Source organism: Stegodyphus dumicola, chromosome 2 (assembly GCF_044657685.1).
Source record: "Stegodyphus dumicola isolate Sdum_Otavi_A_Nest chromosome 2, ASM4465768v1".
Lineage (NCBI taxonomy): Eukaryota > Metazoa > Arthropoda > Arachnida > Araneae > Eresidae > Stegodyphus > Stegodyphus dumicola.
Window position 1 is genome coordinate 30,346,296 of NC_140769.1, and position 18,609 is coordinate 30,364,904.

The 18,609-nt window shown below is 31.1% G+C and overlaps 1 protein-coding gene across 1 annotated transcript in view; it reads left to right on the forward strand.

The window, feature by feature from the left end:
• Positions 1–18,609, forward strand: part of LOC118194750 (uncharacterized) — a 631,198-nt gene that overhangs the window by 446,640 nt on the left and 165,949 nt on the right. The window contains exons 8-9 of the mRNA XM_085810543.1: positions 8,053–8,114; positions 12,499–12,587. Coding sequence (XP_085666669.1) covers positions 8,053–8,114; positions 12,499–12,587 — 151 coding nt within the window. The remainder of the gene's footprint in view (positions 1–8,052; positions 8,115–12,498; positions 12,588–18,609) is intronic.

Below are 18,609 nucleotides of genomic sequence, written 5' to 3' on the forward strand. Positions count from 1 at the left end.
AAGGGATAATTAATTTTACATATTTAGTTTACAGCATCAATGATCTAACCTGTATAACATTCATCTACTAAGCAAGAAATTGCTTTGTTTCAATGCGGAGGAAGTTATGAGATTAGTTCGAATTGCGTTAATGGAAAATGAAACTTCAGTCTCAAGAAATTCTAGTACTATATTAATAGTATCTCAGAAGTTTTAATTTGATGTGTAGCACTTTTTAAAAAAAGTTTACAAAATTATGAAAAGAACCATATTATATTCTCTGGCTGATAAAACACGATCCGTACTATATTTTTCCAAAGTATATTTAAAACATTTCTCTGTTGCTAATTTAATTTTAAATTTTGCCTATTTTTAATGTGTATTTTTTTTCTAACCATTATGAATATTTAAGAGAAATGTCTAAAAAATATATCGATTCAATTTTTAGCGACTTTGAACGAACAAAATTATGTAAAGCTTTTTAAACAAACTTCTATTCATTCGCCTAAATTGGCAATCAGTTTCTGTTTTAACAAAGAAAGTTAACTTTCATTTACATGGAACTTAAAATTAGCCCATAATCTCGTTTTTATTTTATTCTATTCATTAAAACGAAACCTTAAATACGATTTTTATTGTAATTACAGAAATGCACTACCTAAAATTTTTATGTTTTAAATGTTCCATTTGACAACCCTTACACTTCACTATCTTTATACACCGTAATTTTCAAGGCAATAAAATATTTTGTAGTATCAGAAGAGTATCAGAAGTATCAGAAGAGTATCAGAACCTTTTGTAGTATCAGAAGAGGTGTTTTATCCCATGGCTCTCAAACAAATTTCGAAAGTCTTAGGAGGTTGTAGGTCGACGTTTGGAAAACCCCGCTTTTTAAAGTCCAGACGAGCAAAAATAGATCTGTGATACATTAAGAGATTTAGTAGGGATACGAACGAAGGCCTTAATACCCGTTTCTTGTTTCATTTCTTCCAGGAAAATAAGAATATATTTTGACATACCGCTTCTTGCTTTGTCTTGATGCAGTTCTACTCATTGGTCACACTGTGTGTAAAGGGAAAGTATTTCATATTAGAAAATTAAGGATAAAGTAGGTTTTTGATAACATACGGAGTTGACCTTAAGTTTTCTTCTCCACTATCTTCATTTTTAATTTGCCGTTATATAAAAAACCAGCAACAATCGTAAATCCCTTAGAAAAACTTTTTTTAGATTCCTTGAAACGATGTTTAAAGATTTTTTCCTCTTCTTTTGTGATAATAAATGGATCTCTTTTTATTGCAGTCGTTTAAGCACAACCAAGATTCCTCTATTGGGACATTTTCTTTCTATTTTTGTCCGGATAAATGCTTCTCATCAAGAATTCTGCAGCGCGTTCTGCGTTCGGCGATATGTCATGGAGAAAGACGAAATACGTACCGACTGAAATCAGCATTCATTACTTTGTTTGCACAGTTGACACAGAGCATTTTAATGATTTTACAACAGCTCTTTGACTTGTTAGATTATCTTTTAAAGGTATCACTTTTGCAACATTCGGAGCATTCCATTTATTCCTTGGATACGTATTTGGAATAAATGTCCCCTTGAATCTAAATTTTGATGTTTTTTTTCATTTGTTGTTAACAGCATTACTTATCGTAGTTTTAGACATCAAAACCCCATGGCTTTCAAAACATTTCTAAATAACTAATTACGAATCATTTTCTTTGGAAAGAACGCAAACGTAGCCATCCATTGCTTCTTTAAAAGTGAGCAATGCATGAAAACAAAACTGTCAAGTAGCAGACGATAATTTACACTTTCAAAAATATAGTTTCAGTTAAAAGAAAACATTCCAAGCAGAAGAGGTTTTTTTACAGCAAAGCAAAATAGTCTAAAAAATATGCGAACAGCGTATGGACATATCAATAACCTGTAAACAAGCTTCATTTTACTACGTTTACTGGATTGGGAAGAAGAACAAATGGTAACTGGACGTATGGGTATTTAGATTCCGAGCATTAGAAGCTCAAATATGCTAATATCGAAATCACTAACGTTTTGTTCCATCTCACAAGATAAGCTGAATATTGTGAGTTTCCATCTTAATTTATTCTTGCATTTTAAAAATTGTAGACGAAAATAAGCATTGGATGATATTTATTTACCATTTCTGCTACAATCTGATTTTTCTACTATTGTAAACAACAACTTGGATTCGATGTGGAGAATTATTATAAATATAGTATTATTAAAATAATCTATTTTTCTGTATTAGGTTGTTTTTATATAAATAAGTTACTGAACCATTCTCTGTAGCTTTCCAAATAATATTCGAACTATAGGTTTCGAATTAATAATAAATTTCCTTGCTATTTTTAGAAACAAATGTTACCATTCGGTTTTCGAAGCAGTAACTTTAAGCAAATAAATATGTAATAGGGAAACGAATATTGCTTTAAGCGAATTTAATGAATACTAACGAAATGCATAATTTGTATCCAAATAAATAACGTTTCTTTATTCCGATGTGTAATGTCATTTTCCTTAATTAAACTGATTAGCTGAATTAATTTAGAAGGAAGAAAAATGATTAGAAAACAGAACAGAAACGTTCTCCGTCAAAAACACTGAAAGAGTTAACGATATTCTGCTCTCCTACAATGCACTGTTCTAAACATACTGAAGGACACATTTGTTGGGCATTTTCGGAAGTAATTATATTCAGCTACCATATCACGTGGGCTTCCACACTATTGCAGGATTAACGAGAATGTGTTATACCTATATTTCTAAAATATGGCTTAAGCTCTAAAATTCGCTTTAATAACCTCAAAGATTTCTATACTCGGAAAATATTAGCTGTAGGTGAGCTCCGCACGTGCTAGGCTTATAATACGATTCCAAATTTGAAAAACATTCTATATAGCAATGCATTGCTGAAACGCAATTTCTTTCTGCTAAAAGGAATTTACTTCAATTGCTAAAAAAATTCTAGAATAGGGTATTTAATATTAACATTTATTCAGGCCAAGACATTAAAAAACCACACAGAGTTAAATACCTTTACGAAAATAAAAATATATTAATAATAAAATTAACTGATTTTTATTTTTCCGTGAAACTTATCTAAACATGGTTTAATTTGGGGAAATGCAAGTTGCATTTATATTCATATAAATAGATATTTTATGTAAAAATGAACTTCTTAAATACTTAGCTTTATGCTCGGAAATATAAAAGGACCTGCAAAATTAAGCAAAAAGACGATTAGCTTAGGTTTTAAATCGCGCAAACTGTTTCGAAAGCGACATGCCATAAGTCAAATGTAAAAAGAGTCCTATATCAGTTGCCCTCGAAATGATTGTTTACTTACAATCTACGTCTCTCTCAAGTTGTTTCTCTGACTAATTTTACTTTTTATATTTTGGTGTGCTTTTGAGTCTCTTTCTATATATATATATGTATCTAAGAAAAATAAAGACTATGTAAAAATTAAATTAGCAGCGAAAATTAATTCCCTTCTGTATACTAAAAATAGTAACCTCTATTTGCACTGCGTCATTTCGAGAAAAATATATCTCATATGACTCTTATATAATTCTGATGATGGTAATGAAACTAAAACTCTAACAGCCAATAGTAATTTTATAGCAGTATTAACAATCCAATCAAAATGCATTGAAAACCAAAACTAACTCAGTCTGAATTACGATTTCACCTTGAACATAACGCACTTGCTTTCTATGCTTTCGCCTAGCTTGGCTGAAGTCTGTCAGCTCCTTCTTTCTTACTACAAATTTATATAAAAAATGTAAACTTTTGGAATAGGCGCAATTAATGTGCCAAGTTGATTGTGGCCGCAACATGTTTACTGAAATAAAAGTTGGATTAAATATACCTTGACTGCCAAATTTCTTATTTCGCGTTTCAGCATTCTACGACATCAAAATTCTCGCTCTTCATTACGGATACAACTGCCGGCGTTCTATTACAGAATCTATTACATGTATTACAGAATCTATTACTGTGTTACATGTATATACCTGTAAAAAAATAAAAAGAAAACAAATAAACATACCAGTTTTTTAGGGATGAATAAAGAAACACCTGTTGAGAACATTCTTCAAATTGTTGACTGTTTTTCAGACCATACATAACGTATCCTGGCAAAATAGGAAGCTTACCACTTCACGAAGCTACTTTTGAAAGTCCAATGACCCAGTGAAATAAATACACAGCTATGTTTTCATGTTGCACAAGTCTTCTTGTAGCTTTAATGTTTGACAAAATAACACCATATAGTTCTTTCAAGTATTTGGCTTTGCCACTTTACTACGGAAAAAGGAATCCTTGAAAAAATATTATAGTGATACGAACCATCATAACAATAGCACTGCCAATGCAATTTCTTTCAGAGCAAAAGGAAAATAAGTGCACATTGCACAATTTGGAAAAAAAAAAAATAAAAAGGACAGTTCTATATCTACCGTCCTACTGGACCGATTGACGAAATTCAAATTGCGTTTTTGGTGTCTCGAAAGCGCGGCTTAGGATATATTAGACTTACAGTGGTGGCCAAAATTGTGGACACGTTTGGAAATTTTTATGTTTTTGAACTTTGTATGCTTATAGAAAATGTTACGTTTCGCAAAATGCAAACTTGTATATATCATTTTAAAGAAAATTTATTACTGAATTCAATACAAAACACAAAATTCAATTATTTGTTAATTGAATTTTGTGTTTTGTATTGAATTCAAATTCAATTTGTAATGCAAAAAAGTTATATGTACTTTAATATAAATAAAAAAACACAGTTATGAAGTGGTTTGTAATGCCTAGCTTTCCTGGCCGATCACTGTTCTTGTTCTGAGAACCAATCAAATGTTAGTAACTGCCAGTAGAAGCTGACATCCTGTTTACACTTGAAACAATTCATTATTTTGCTTTGTTCTGTAGAAAGAGGACCTGTTTCTTATACACTGCAATTACAAGTAGGAATTTTTGTAAAAAGTTTTAATATTTAGTCAAGAAGAAATGACATCAAATAAAAGAGTAGATTGGACACCTAGAAAGAGATGTAATATTATTGTGTTACGAGAAAGTGGTCTTTCCTATGCTGAAATTGTAAGACAGGTGGGTTGTTCAGTGACTACATCTGGAGTCCGAAAGTTTTGTTTACGATGTTAGGAGACAAATTCAATAAAAAAAAAGAAGGAAAAGGCCGAAAAAGGTGCACTACATCTATTGATGACAGAAGAATAAAAAGACTATGTCTCCAAGATAGAAAACTGTCATCAGCGGCCATCAGAAGAGATCTGAATGATGCTGATGTTTCTGTCAGTTCAAGAACAATCAGGAGAAGATTAACAGATGTTGGACTGAGAGGTAGAATTCCACGAAAAAAGCTTTATCTTAATTTTCAGCAACGAAAACAAAGACTACAGTGGGCAAAGGAACACATTAATTGGACAGATGATCAGTGGTCACAAGTTATATGGAGTGATGAAACTAAGATATCGTTATTCGGTAGTGATGGGTGAAAATATGTAAGACGTAGAATAGGAGAAGAGCTACATCCTGACTGCATTCAAGCAACTGTGAAGAACCCAGTTAGTGTTATGATTTGGTCATGCATGTCAGCAGATGGTATTGGTCGCCTTCATGTCATCGATGGCACACTGAATGCCAGAAAATACATTGACACTATTCTAGAACCAAAACTTCTACCTTCCATCAGAGATCTCTTTCCCAACAATGCTTCGTTTATTTTTCAGCAGGATTCTGCTCCTTGCCACACGGCCAAAATATCGAAAGTTTGGTTTCGTACAAAGAGCATTAAATTGTTGTCATGGCCAGCAAACAGTCCTGACTTCAAGCCTATCGAAAATTTGTGGCACCATTTGAAAACTCTTGTCCGAATGAGGCGCTCAAATAAAAGGGAACTAATTGAGGCTATAATTGTTTCCTGGCATCATGTAATAACGAAAGAAGAGCTTAAAACTCTTGTCAGCTCAATGAAACGTCGATGTGAAGCTGTAACTACTAAGTACTGATATCTCACTGCAATCATCACTATCTAATGTATATCGATTACTATTATCGTTTAACTTTTTTTGTATTGCAAATAATTGAATTTTGTGTTTTGTATTGAATTCAGTAATAAATTCACTTTAAATTGATTTATACAAGTTTGCATTTTGTGAAACGTAACGTTTTCTATAAGCATACAAAGTTCAAAAACATAAAAATTTCCAAAAGTGTCCACAATTTTGGCCACCACTGTATATATAGCATTATACTAATATAGGTATTTTGGCATAAAATCGAACTTTTTTGAAATGAGATGCCAAGTTTCATCCACATTTCGGTTCTACAACACAAATTATGCCTAAATATTAAATTTTGTAACATTTGGTGCGAAATTTGCGGAGACATTCAAAAACTTATCTTGCGCATTTTTTTCAGTTTGCGCCACGAATAATTCACTTGACGAACTTAATATATGGCAACCTATTTTCATTTCCATCTTTACATTGTCCATGACTGAAAAAAAAATTCACTTCGTTGCCACTTTTTAATAATTTTAACTAAGTGCCTAAACCACATTTGACATTATTATCGCTTTTTTAACAAATTTACCAAATTTAAAAACGCGCCAGTATATAAATTCAGGTATATATTCGTAACGTTTGAATAAAAAACTCTCATTTTTTGCAGGTATGCACAGAAAGATATCTACTTTAAGATGATGATAAAACTTTTATGGATTATAACTCAAATTCGTTTTCGAAAAACTTATAAAAATTATTTTAAAATACAAATTTTAAGAAATAAATCATAAAAAATGGACGAATTTTATTTGGAATGAACCTAAATTTCGAAATGTGAAAAGAAGAATGAAATAAGTTTAATAAAAGAAGAGAAATTAATAAATATATACCAAATTCAATTAACATAGAAGAGCTAAAATTTTGAGAACTAATTTTTAAAAAACTACTGGTGCGAGTTTTACAAAACTTGGCAGTTTGGCATAATATGCATGGTAGAATCGGAATATGATAAAACATTGGCATGTCATTTCAGAAAAAATCCGATTTTGTGTTCAAACACCTATATTAGAACAATGCTATATATAAATCGAATACGTATCCTAAGTCGCGCTTTCGAGACATGAAAAACGCAATTTGAATTTAGTCAACTGGTAGATATAAAACTTTTTTTTCGCAGTGTACCTTTATCCTCAGGAGAATTGAGCCAAATCAAAAATAAAGTTCATTTTTATTCACATAGTTCACAAGCAAACCTTGACCTCGAGAGTTTTCTTTTCGTTTCCCAATGAAACATTTTATATTCTAAACATTTAATTTCTTCGGGTTTAATTCTTGAACTACCAGACGAATCAAGATTGCTTAGCTTTATAGTTATTTTCATTTTAAATGTTAAGTTGGAATTTGTGTATTAAAATCGGATTCCAGTTTCTTTTTAATCTTACAATGATGTGTTTGGCTGCAGTCTGTAGTTTTCAGATTGAATTCTTTTCAAAGAAGCAAAAGAAATTAGAATTTTTCAAACACCTGAAGGAAAAAACTTATTTTTCAGAAACGAAAAACTATCAAATTCTTCTTACACATTATGAAGAATAAAAAACATGCACATAAAATATTAATTGCTTTGATTTATTGATATTTCTCGCAAATAAGGTTTATATAGTATAAATATTTATAGTTTTCAAAAGAAGTTCATTTTGGATTTTAGAGAGAGACTCTGATTTTTATGCTACTTCATATTTGTTTAATAGTAACTCACACGAAATGGCTTTCCTAAGAACCTAATTACCATATTTTATAAGTGTTACAGTAATGTAAATGACCAGTGAACTTTTTCGAATTCAATTATAATGAATATTTAATTGTTTATGAAGCATTTTTTGAAATTTATATCTTTGTACTTGGAAAAGAATCTATATTTTTATCAATTACATTTCCTATATCTCCTTCTCATTAACAAAACATTAAACAGAAAAACTATGATTTAAAAATTGACACTAGTTTATTATACTTTCTGCAGGTCAAGTTGGCAACGTGATAACTAACAGAAATGCGAGTCGTCTGGAGTTCGAACGTCTCTTGGTATGTATATCCTATAAATAAACAACAGTTTGTTGATGAATTCAAACTTTTTCACTCAAATTTTATTTCGCAAGTATACAAAAAAGAAAGAACATAATAGTAAAGGTTAATAATACTTCTAAGGAAGGAAAGTACTTCGATTTTAAATATCATAATTAAAATCAAAGTTATTTTCTTCTTGATTTTTCTTATTTCACAAATTATGTATGTGCAGTTATTAGGTATTTAAAAGAATTTGCAGTGTATGGTGGATTTAAAAACTAATAAAAACAATCATAACACATAAACAAATTTGCATGATTAATGTTCTTTGATGCCTGTCAAAGAAATTATGAAAGCGAACAACACATATATCCGAAAAGTCTGTATCGCAACGATTGCGTTGGGGTTTAAATAGAAGGAAAGAACTCAAAAGGTTTTGTTCCCCGATAAGCTAGGTGCGGAACAAATTTGAACCTTTTAAATATTTCTTTCTGTAACGACTTAACCCTGTTTTCTCTGGTATCTGTGAAGGAAAGTCTGTATCGAATATCGAACGTCTGTGACCGATGCTACCAATCTGCGCGTCCAAGATGACAAGACTGATCACGGAAGCGGAAGCGTTGGAACGTATTGGAGTTAGTATCTCCTAGACACAGCTCAAGCTACAAAAGGCGCTCTCATAGAAAACTTTTTGGGTAATTCTTTCCAGCTATTTAAAACACAGTGCAATAAACTATTGGTTTTGGATATGTGTATAGTACGTTTTTCTTCCTTCTTTACACCAACACCTTGTGTTACTGATATGGTAATTAAAGTGGCAGAAACACTGGTACAGATGAACCAATGCTGAATTTGCAGTAGTACTACACGTCATCAATAGCTGCTTCCATCAGTGCATATACAATAACAGAAGTTTCTACAACTTTTTCTGTCTTAGAGACAGTCCATTTTCAGGCGATATTTAATGCATTCTAATCATTTGAGTTAGTGAGATGGGTCTTAAAACCTGCGACGTCGACGCGAAACTTTTCACATATGATCATTTTAAAAGGGTACTGTGATAAAAGGGTTTTGGACATCACTTATAACACAAATGTATAGCCATAAAAAGATCCTGCATAAATACGACCTATACCAAATAGCAAAAATCATTTCTCGCCATATGCACTGGCACAAAAGACACTGAACATTAATGCGGTAGCATTAACAAATATTAACGTGAAGACTGTGAAACGTTCATTTCATTATGCGGACTTCAGTGACCGGGAAGCATATTTCACAAGTGCACATTTGCGTAGCCACGGAGGGAGTGGCTTCTAAGATGGACCAATGGACATCCAATATTTCTGTCATGTCACATGACCTTTTAAATTTATTTTATTTTTAAATTTATTTTTAAAAAAATTGTAAAAATGATTAAAGCATCGTCCATTTGTTCTGAAAATTTTCATTGCAAAGTTAGATAAAGTAGGGGCAATTGTGTAGCTTTCACTACCTAGTTGAAAGAATTTGAAATAAATACATAAATATCTGGTCTGGTCTGCAGAGTTATTGCCGAAATATAGCGCTATACGCGATTTGTCCGGCTCATGAAAAATAAAGCACAGTGGGCACTTGGCATTAAGACTTCGTGACAGTTTTATAAAGGTCTGAGGTGGTAACAAGGGGAGACCATGTGTCGCAATACAAACACATGTTGGATACTCCGCAAAAATATCTATATGAAATATTACTTAGTAAGTGGTAAATAAGATGAATAAATAAATATGTGATAAACATGTGTGCCCAAACGCTATCTTTACATAAAACTATGCATATGAGAAAAATATGTATGCCAATTATATATGTTTTTAGAAGGGCAGCACTTTTTATTGTAATCTACACGAAAACGATGTTCTATAACAATAGGCAACGCAGAATTTTATTCAAAGTAAATTTTACTAATTTGCATTCGTATAAATTTAGTGTGTTAAATTTCACATTTAATAACTGCTCACTCTTAAATGTACTGTTTACACAAGAAATACTCATCAAACAGAATGAATATACCTTATTCACAACGAATATATTCAATTTATTCACATGTAACTTTTAACAATGGATATAATCAGATCATACACAATATGTATTCTCAATCTTACACTTTAAAAATCAAAATAATGCAAGCTTAGAAATAATAAAACACCAGCTAAAGTCATTGTAACACTTTCAGTCCTTCTCAGCTCATTAAAAAAAGAAAACTATACACTTGAATTCTCTTAATCCACAGGTGTTAGTAAACGCATAATATTCGAGGCTAATTGCTGCTCGATTCATTTTCTCGATGTAAAGAGCGATAATAGGCCATGAACATCAATTCAAATATTAATGCGTAATAAAAATCGCGTAAGTGAAGTGTCAGCAATTAATTAAACTCATAAAACGAAAGCACTACGAGATTTTTTACTATTGCGACATACATTTGTAACTGCGAAACAAATGCAAATTAAAACGTAAACACCATACCCTTAGCGTCACAAGAGCAATAGTAGCTCATTGGTCCATTTTCGAAACTCCTCCCTCAGTGGCTACGCTGATGTGCACTTGTGAAATATGCAACCGGGAACCAACTGAAGTGCCTCTGGATATTGCAAGACACTGAGCATGCAGCCCATATGAGATCAGAAATTCTGACGCTTAATTACCGGATACGAATAGTCTCATCTGATCAGATGGGACGATCTGTGTGTGAAAATTTTCTAAATCTCTCCATCCTATATGTTAACAGGAAATTATACAAGCTATTATGTATTGTTTAGTTGGTATTCAATAGGACAACAGGTAGTCTCTGACGTATTACTGTTGGCGATTCCCGATGAGTTAGTTAACTTCCCGATGAGTTAACCTTTTCATACCTTAGGTTCACTGTAATAGGAAGATGCACAACTCAGGTTCAGAGACACCACATTTGGGTTAGTTACATTCTTCTGTGTTTAGAATCTTTTCATACTCATGTAAACCACCAGATCTTATCGTTAGAAGAGACCTCTCGGATACCAAGCAGTACGCTGTGGGACACAGAAAGCCTGCATCTTGGAATATAATAAAATTATATACCCCTCTGTGGAAGCAGGGTTCTCAATGCTTACAGAATACTCCCAGTTACTCCCAGAGTAAATTCTTCTGCAGCTCTACGCCGTCGGAAAGTATATATATATATATTACTGGACGCCATAATACAGGATTCCCAATAATCCCTACGCATCTTTCAACTGAAGTGTTTCAGAATTGCAGAAAATGCATTTTATTAACCAGAAGGCTATTGTGAGTGGTCACTTGTCAGGAGAGATTAGATGCTTATTAAACATTGGAAACATGATGCTTCAACGATGCCCTCGCCGAGATTTCAACACTAGACCTCAGATTTTCATCCGTACGGGTTTCCAGTTGCACCATAAAGGCACGCAGCTAAAAACGAAGCAAATTACTTGCAAATTCAAAGCATTTACAACAAATCTACAGGCAACTAACGAAATTAGAATTATCTAGATGCAAATCAGACGAGAATTGCCAATTATAGTACATTTGATTGGTCTTTCCTCAATAAATATCTAATTATGTTACTTCATGAATAAGACTTGAACATTTTCCGTAAGTTATGCATAGATGCTGAACCCTGAATAATGAACGTAATATAGATGTTAAATTAAAACTACTAGCAAAATGTTTTAAATTCCAAAGACTGCGATTTTTCCTGCGATTTTTGAAGTCTTCAAAAGCAGTCTATTTTTTTTTTTTTTATTTGCTGGCAACAATTTGTTTCACTTTTCAAATTGTTGCTAGCAAATATTATCGCCCTGAAATTAAATAATAAAGAATAAGAACAACGGCACCTAGAGCCATCAAAATTTGAATAACGTAATCTTCCATAGAATATGGGCATGTGGAAGCCCTAAATTGAATTTAAAATTTGTTTTATTATCGATTTCATATTTTGTAATACCTCAACGAATTTTTGATTAACAAACTAAATGATTTCAAAGCGAGCAATGGCAACACTACGGGAAAAAAAAATTATATCCAGCGCGCGAGACTCTTTATCGGAAATTCTGAAGATATGATCATTTTAAAATTATTTTGCGACATTGCTGTTGAACTAAATTTTATGGTTTAAATGCGAAGAGCATGATATTTAATAAGTAAAGGTAACACACAAAATGTTAAAAAAAAAACACCCTTTTGGACGTAATTTATAATCCGAAACTATTCAGATTTTTTTTTCTTTTTGTATTAATTTTCTTGTTGTTTTTCTTTGTATTATTTTGTTTTCATATTTTATTCTGCTTAACATTTTTCACATTACAGTTGTTTCATTTAGATCTGAAATCTATTTGCAACGTAAATTTATTTTGTTCTTTTGCAGGACGGAGCTAAACTGTATATGCGCCATCACAAAGTGCCCAGAAACATGCAGCGTCGAGTCCAAAGATGGTACGATTACTCGTGGTCCAGGTATTTTGCTAGTTTATTCTTCAAAAATTACGACGTTTTATTGGATCTGTAATTTAATATTTTTAAGCGATGCCTGTTCTCGGCACAGACAATCAATAAATGGCAGAGTATAGTAAATCTTATTATGATTATCTAAAAGATGGAAAAGAAACCATATTTCTTTCAATGAATAAAATTTTATGCATTGCAATTCAACGTCCCTTGTTGATCAAATCGCATTTCTACTGCTCGGTGAAAAGGATATAAAATTTAGTACTAGCGATGAAACTTAATTTTTTTTAATTAAATAAAATTTGGTAGTTTTTTTTAAAAAAATGCATGACTTGTTTTGCGAGGCGATCTGATACTTGTTCAAAGAAGAAGAATGTTCCATCACTGTAAAATCATTATCATTGTTAAAAACCATTATTTCAGATCTCCCATTTTATCTGTGATTTTAGATTATTTTTGGAAATAATAAAATTTTTTCCATAAATTCAACTCCAGTCTTAAATTAGAACTCAGTCATATAAATTTAATCCTAGAAATCAGCTAGAGAAGTATAAAATGTGACATAAAATACAAATGCAAAATCATAAAAAATCAAAAAATGGATGCGTGACTATTTTCTAAAAGTAATCCATTTAGTTCCATTAATCCTTAGGAATTCAGAAGATTGTAAACGAAATGCACTTGTACTCAGAAGCTATGCAATAAATTCAACTCATTGTTCTACAAGAGAGAAAACTATATACACTAAAACCCAACCAGGTATCAAATCTTCGAGGGCTATTTGCGTAAAACTAGGTCCCTTTCGGAGCAAAAACACATATTTATGAACTTTGTTTGTGCAGTTAGTTATGTCCACGCGATCTTATATTGCAAGCTAGGAGACAATTTAAAGAATGAAAAAAAATCGTTCACGTTTTGCAAGAGTAGAAGTTGAACTACACTGATTTTAGAGTATTAAGTTAGATTTGAAAACTTTGAGTTTCAGCTACAACCCAAAATATTTCTTCCACGTGCATAGGTATTCTGCATACTAAGCTACTGAAGCTACTTAAGCTACTGAAGTTTGGAACTAGCTTTGGATAAACTAAATTTGTTGTGATGTTCGTATACGAATGTCAGATAAACATTATTAATTCTGAATGTTATCCAACGAATCTTCTCTTTACATTCGCATTTTTTATTTTGTTCCGGCAGATTATTCCGGCGTCCCATCCAATTTTGAATGACATAATCCTACAGCGAATATAGGCATCTGGAAGCCCAAATTTGAAATTTGGAAATTGTTTTATTATCGATTTCATATTTCACAAAACTTTAACGAAGTTTTAATTAACAAACTTAAGGATTTCAAAGCGAGCAATGGCAAAGCTGTACAGAAAAATCGTTTTTTATCTCCAGCGCGTGAGACTGTATCGGAAATTCTAAAGATATGCTCAATTTAAAATTATTTTGCGATATTGCTTTTGAACTGAATTTTATCGTTTAAGTGCGAAGAACATGATATTTAATAAATAAAGGTACACACAAAATGTTAACAGAAAACGCCCCTTTGGTTGTAATTTAAAATCTGAAACCTTTCAGATTTTCTTTTTTAGACTATTTTCATTGCGTTTTCAGAAATATATTATTTAAAAATTTTGTGTTTTAAAGGCTCTATTTTATAACCCTTATTCTTCACTATCTTTCTACACAGTAATTTCCAACAAAGTAATAAAGCCTTTTGTAATATCGGAAGAGGTATTTTACCCCATTCCTTTGAAACAGCTTTCCAAAGTCCAAGGAGGGCTGTTGGTCAACGTTTGGATAATATTCTTTCTGAAAGTTCAAAGGCGAATGATAGATTAGATTCTACGAATGATAGATCAGATTTAGTAGAAATACGGATGAAGGGTTTGGCTTTGATACCCATTTCTTGTTCCATTTTCCCATGAAATTAACAGTTGATTTTTAACGTGTAGCTGTTTGCTTTGTCTTGGTGCAGTTCTACTAACTGATTGCACTGTGACTAAAGAGAAGGTATTTAATAATAGAAAGTTAGGTATAAAATGTATTCCTAATAATACGTGGAGTTGATCTTAACATTTTCTCTCCTCTCTTTGTTTTTGATTTTCCGTTACATGAAAAACCAGCAACAATTATAAATCCCTTTGAAAAACGTTCCATATATTCTTTTAACCATGTTTCAAGATTGTTTCTCCTCTTTGATAATAATAAACGGATATCGTTTTATAGCAGTCATTACAATACACCCAAAATTCATTCACTGTGACAATATTTTTCCATTTTTGTCCGGATAAATGTTTCACATTAAAATCTATGCACCACGCTGTGCGTTTGACGATATGCCGTGGAGAAAGACGATGCGCATTATATTTCTTGCGTTTTTAAAATTCAAATCAGCATTAATCACGTTGTTTGCAGTTGACACAGAGCCTTGTAATGATTATGTAATTGTTCTTTGACTTTACAAACTTCTTTTGAACTTTAAAGGATCTTAACTTTGCAACATTCGAAACATTCCGTTTTTTTTTTCCTTGGATAGGTATTTGGAACAATTTTTAAACTTGAAGCCAAACTGACGGTTTTGCCTTTCTTGTTGATAATATTGCCAATCTCTGCTTTAGCTATCAGAAGACCACGGTTTTCACAGCGTTTATTAACAACTAGATACGAATAATTTTCTTTGGAAAGAGCACAAACATAGCCTTCCATCCATTGCTCCTGTAATAGCGCTATTTTGCATGAAAACAAAACTGTCAAGGAGACGATAATTTACACTTGAAAAATGTATTTGCAGTTAAAAAATTCCAAGCAGACGATTTTTTATAGCAAAGTAATATCGTCTCAAAAAATGTGTAAACATCTTGTGTAAGAGAATAAAAAGTAGCAAAAACGAAAATTCTTATTAGCAGTTACTTCTCTTAAATATTTCAGATCAAGAATGAATTTGAAAGCAAACGAGGAACGTTTTTAATTTTCGAATAGCTTTATTAACTTTTCTAAACTTTATTAATAGTTAAAGGGAAATTTTGACAGCAAATGTGAGAGTTTTGAAGTAGTCAGTTTTATAAAAATTGCAATACCTCTAAAAGTATCGAGGCAAAAAAAAAACCGATATGTCCACATAATAAGAAATATTTGTTTATGCAAGCTTACTTTTAAGAATACAGTTATTTCGAAATTTACGAAGCAAACTTTAAAAACTAAAACCAGCTAAAAAAAGTAATCCCTCTTATTGCAAACAGAAATAACACTTCTGTTGCCTTTTTTTGTAAAATAACAGATAATGATACTGATAAAATTCTACAATAGCAATGCAGAAAAAGAATTTTATTATTAGGATTACGTTTAATTTTTAATATAGGTAATGCATTACCGAATACGATATACAAAAATTTCGGTAGCCGAAGTTCATTCTGCATGACGTTAAAATTGCCTTTTATTGATTATATTAATGATATAGATAGTAAAAAACTCTGTCTTCAGTTGTATTAAAATATTATTGATAAGTTCGCATTGTCTCCCAAGAGTCCATTCTGTTAAGACTGTACGTAGATGTATATATAGTGGTAGATGAAAATATTATGTATTAAAATTAAGCAATGCTTGAATAAAGAGAAGGAAAGTGAGCGAAGGTAAACTGAAAACTATTTTAATGGGATTGCGTAAAATCTAAATTTACCTCGTATTTCTGAAATATTGAGAAAACAAACCAGCTGAAAGGATGTGCGTTCCACCTTAAGCTGCAGGAGAGGTTACTTATAATTATGATTTGTTAGTCCAAAGGGGCTTTGTCCCTGAGGAAATTTTGTTTTCGTTTTGCGATTTTGCGTCGAATCACTCTGAACATGCGTTTCTCTCTTCAAACTGTTGCCACCAAATATTATTGCCCTGTATTATATTTGAAGAAATTAAATAACGAAGAATCTGCATAAATGTATGTATGTTTCTCGCATTGTAATAAAACAACGGTACTTACAGACATCAAATTTTGAATGAAATAATCCTACTGAGAATATGGGCATCTGGCCCAAATTTGGAATTTGTTTTATTATCGATTTCATATGTTGTAAAACTTTAACGAATGTTTGAGTAACAAACTCAAGGATTTCAAAGCGTACAATAGCTACGTAGTACAGAAAAAAATTTTTTATCTCCAGCGTGTGAGACTGTGTATCTGAAATTCTAAAGGTAGGCTCAATTTAAAATTATTTTGCGATATTGCTCTCGAACTGAATTTTATGGCTTAAGTGCGAAGAACATGATATTTAATAAATAAAGGTAACCACAAAATGTTAATAAAACGCCTCTTTGTATGTAATTTAAAATTTGATATCTTTTACATTTTTTTATTATAATTTTATTCTCTCTCTCGCTCTCTTTTTTTTTTTTTTCTCAAAGCAATTAAGACTGTCGGTGATATTACGGACCCAAATGAAGGTAAAATTTTCTTTAATATAGTATTGTTTTAAATTCTGCATGGAAATCTTAAAAAAATATCCATGCTTTTAAATTTGATAATGTTTGTTGTTATTCATTGTTTTCTTCATTAAAAATTAATCTTGTTTTCTTTTTTTTTTTTTTTTTTTTTTTTACTTCTTTTTGTTTTCCTTCATTAAAAAAAATCGAAGATTTTAATTTATAATTTTTAGATGTTTCTGCTCTAATTTCCGCTGCTGAATTTTAATTCTAATTCATTTTAAAATTCTTATAATTAATTTTATTAACATTTATGCTAAAATTTTAAGACAAAATACCCATTAATTGCAAAATAAAAAAATGCTAATTTGTTAAGTGTATAATAAGGAAAATTAATTCTATATTGAAAAATAAGTATTTCTTATATCTTCATTTTAAAATAATTAAACCTTTCTCCTGTAAAACTTTAGGGAAAAGAAGTTCGATCATATATTTGTATCATATATTTGTTCGATTTGTTCGATCATATATTTGTTCGATCATAAAAAGTATGTTTTTTATAGAAAATTTCCGTAAATTGCACCAAATTAAAAAAAATTACAAAACATTTAAAATGTTAAATTTAAATTTAAAAAATTACTTTGAATTTTAAACTATCTAAGTAAATTACGAAACATGTTTTTAAAAGTTTTATCACGTAAATGATTTACTTGATCTGGTTATACATAGTGCGAAATTATAGCATGACTAAAATTTATAAGTAATTTATAATTTATGATTTACTGCATTCTGATGCTGTGCTTTAGAAAAGCGCTTCATTGCGAATTAAAAAAATGATAATCAGAATGAGAAACAGAATGTATGAAACTAGGTTTTTTTCATTAATGAAATGAAGCTCTAAAAGCTTGAAATATTTAAATCTCAAAAACGGCTGTTTTTCTGTTGTACGAAATATAAAAATCCCTTGGCAAATGTTCTCCTACCGTTTTTTAAATTCTATGCCACTGCTATTTTTTAATAATTCTATTTCGTCTAATAGTGCAATAAATAATTTTATATATTTAAGATAATTTCTCTCATTGCTTAATGAAATTCACAGGTATCATAAGTAGTTTATAAAGAATTCAATAATGCTTATACAAACAATCATTTGATGGCTCTGATTCTGTTTGTTAACATTAGTTTGTGAAAAGAATGAATGCGGTTAAAATTCATTTTCAAATTACGTAATTTTAAATTCGTTTCCTTTTAGTCAATTTCCTGCTTTCTAACTTTCCAAACTCAATCTTATTCACAAAATTCGTCTTTAAGATTTTTTCTAGTTTGTTCTTATACGTCAGTTTAGTTTTTGAAGTCTTAACCTTGATTGCATTCTGTTTGCTGCTTTACTTTACTATTTTATTTATCTAGCTAATTAACAAGCAGACATTGCTGTCATTGGCGGTTTGTCACACGACCAGGACATAGGTATAGCATCTTTGGCGATTTTGTCCACACAGACTAATTATGATATTTTATGTGATTGATTGCTCACACAGAAGTTAATTTTAACTTGTAATACAGAACAATAGCATAATACATATAAAAAGCAAGACAGCCGGGTAGCGAGTGC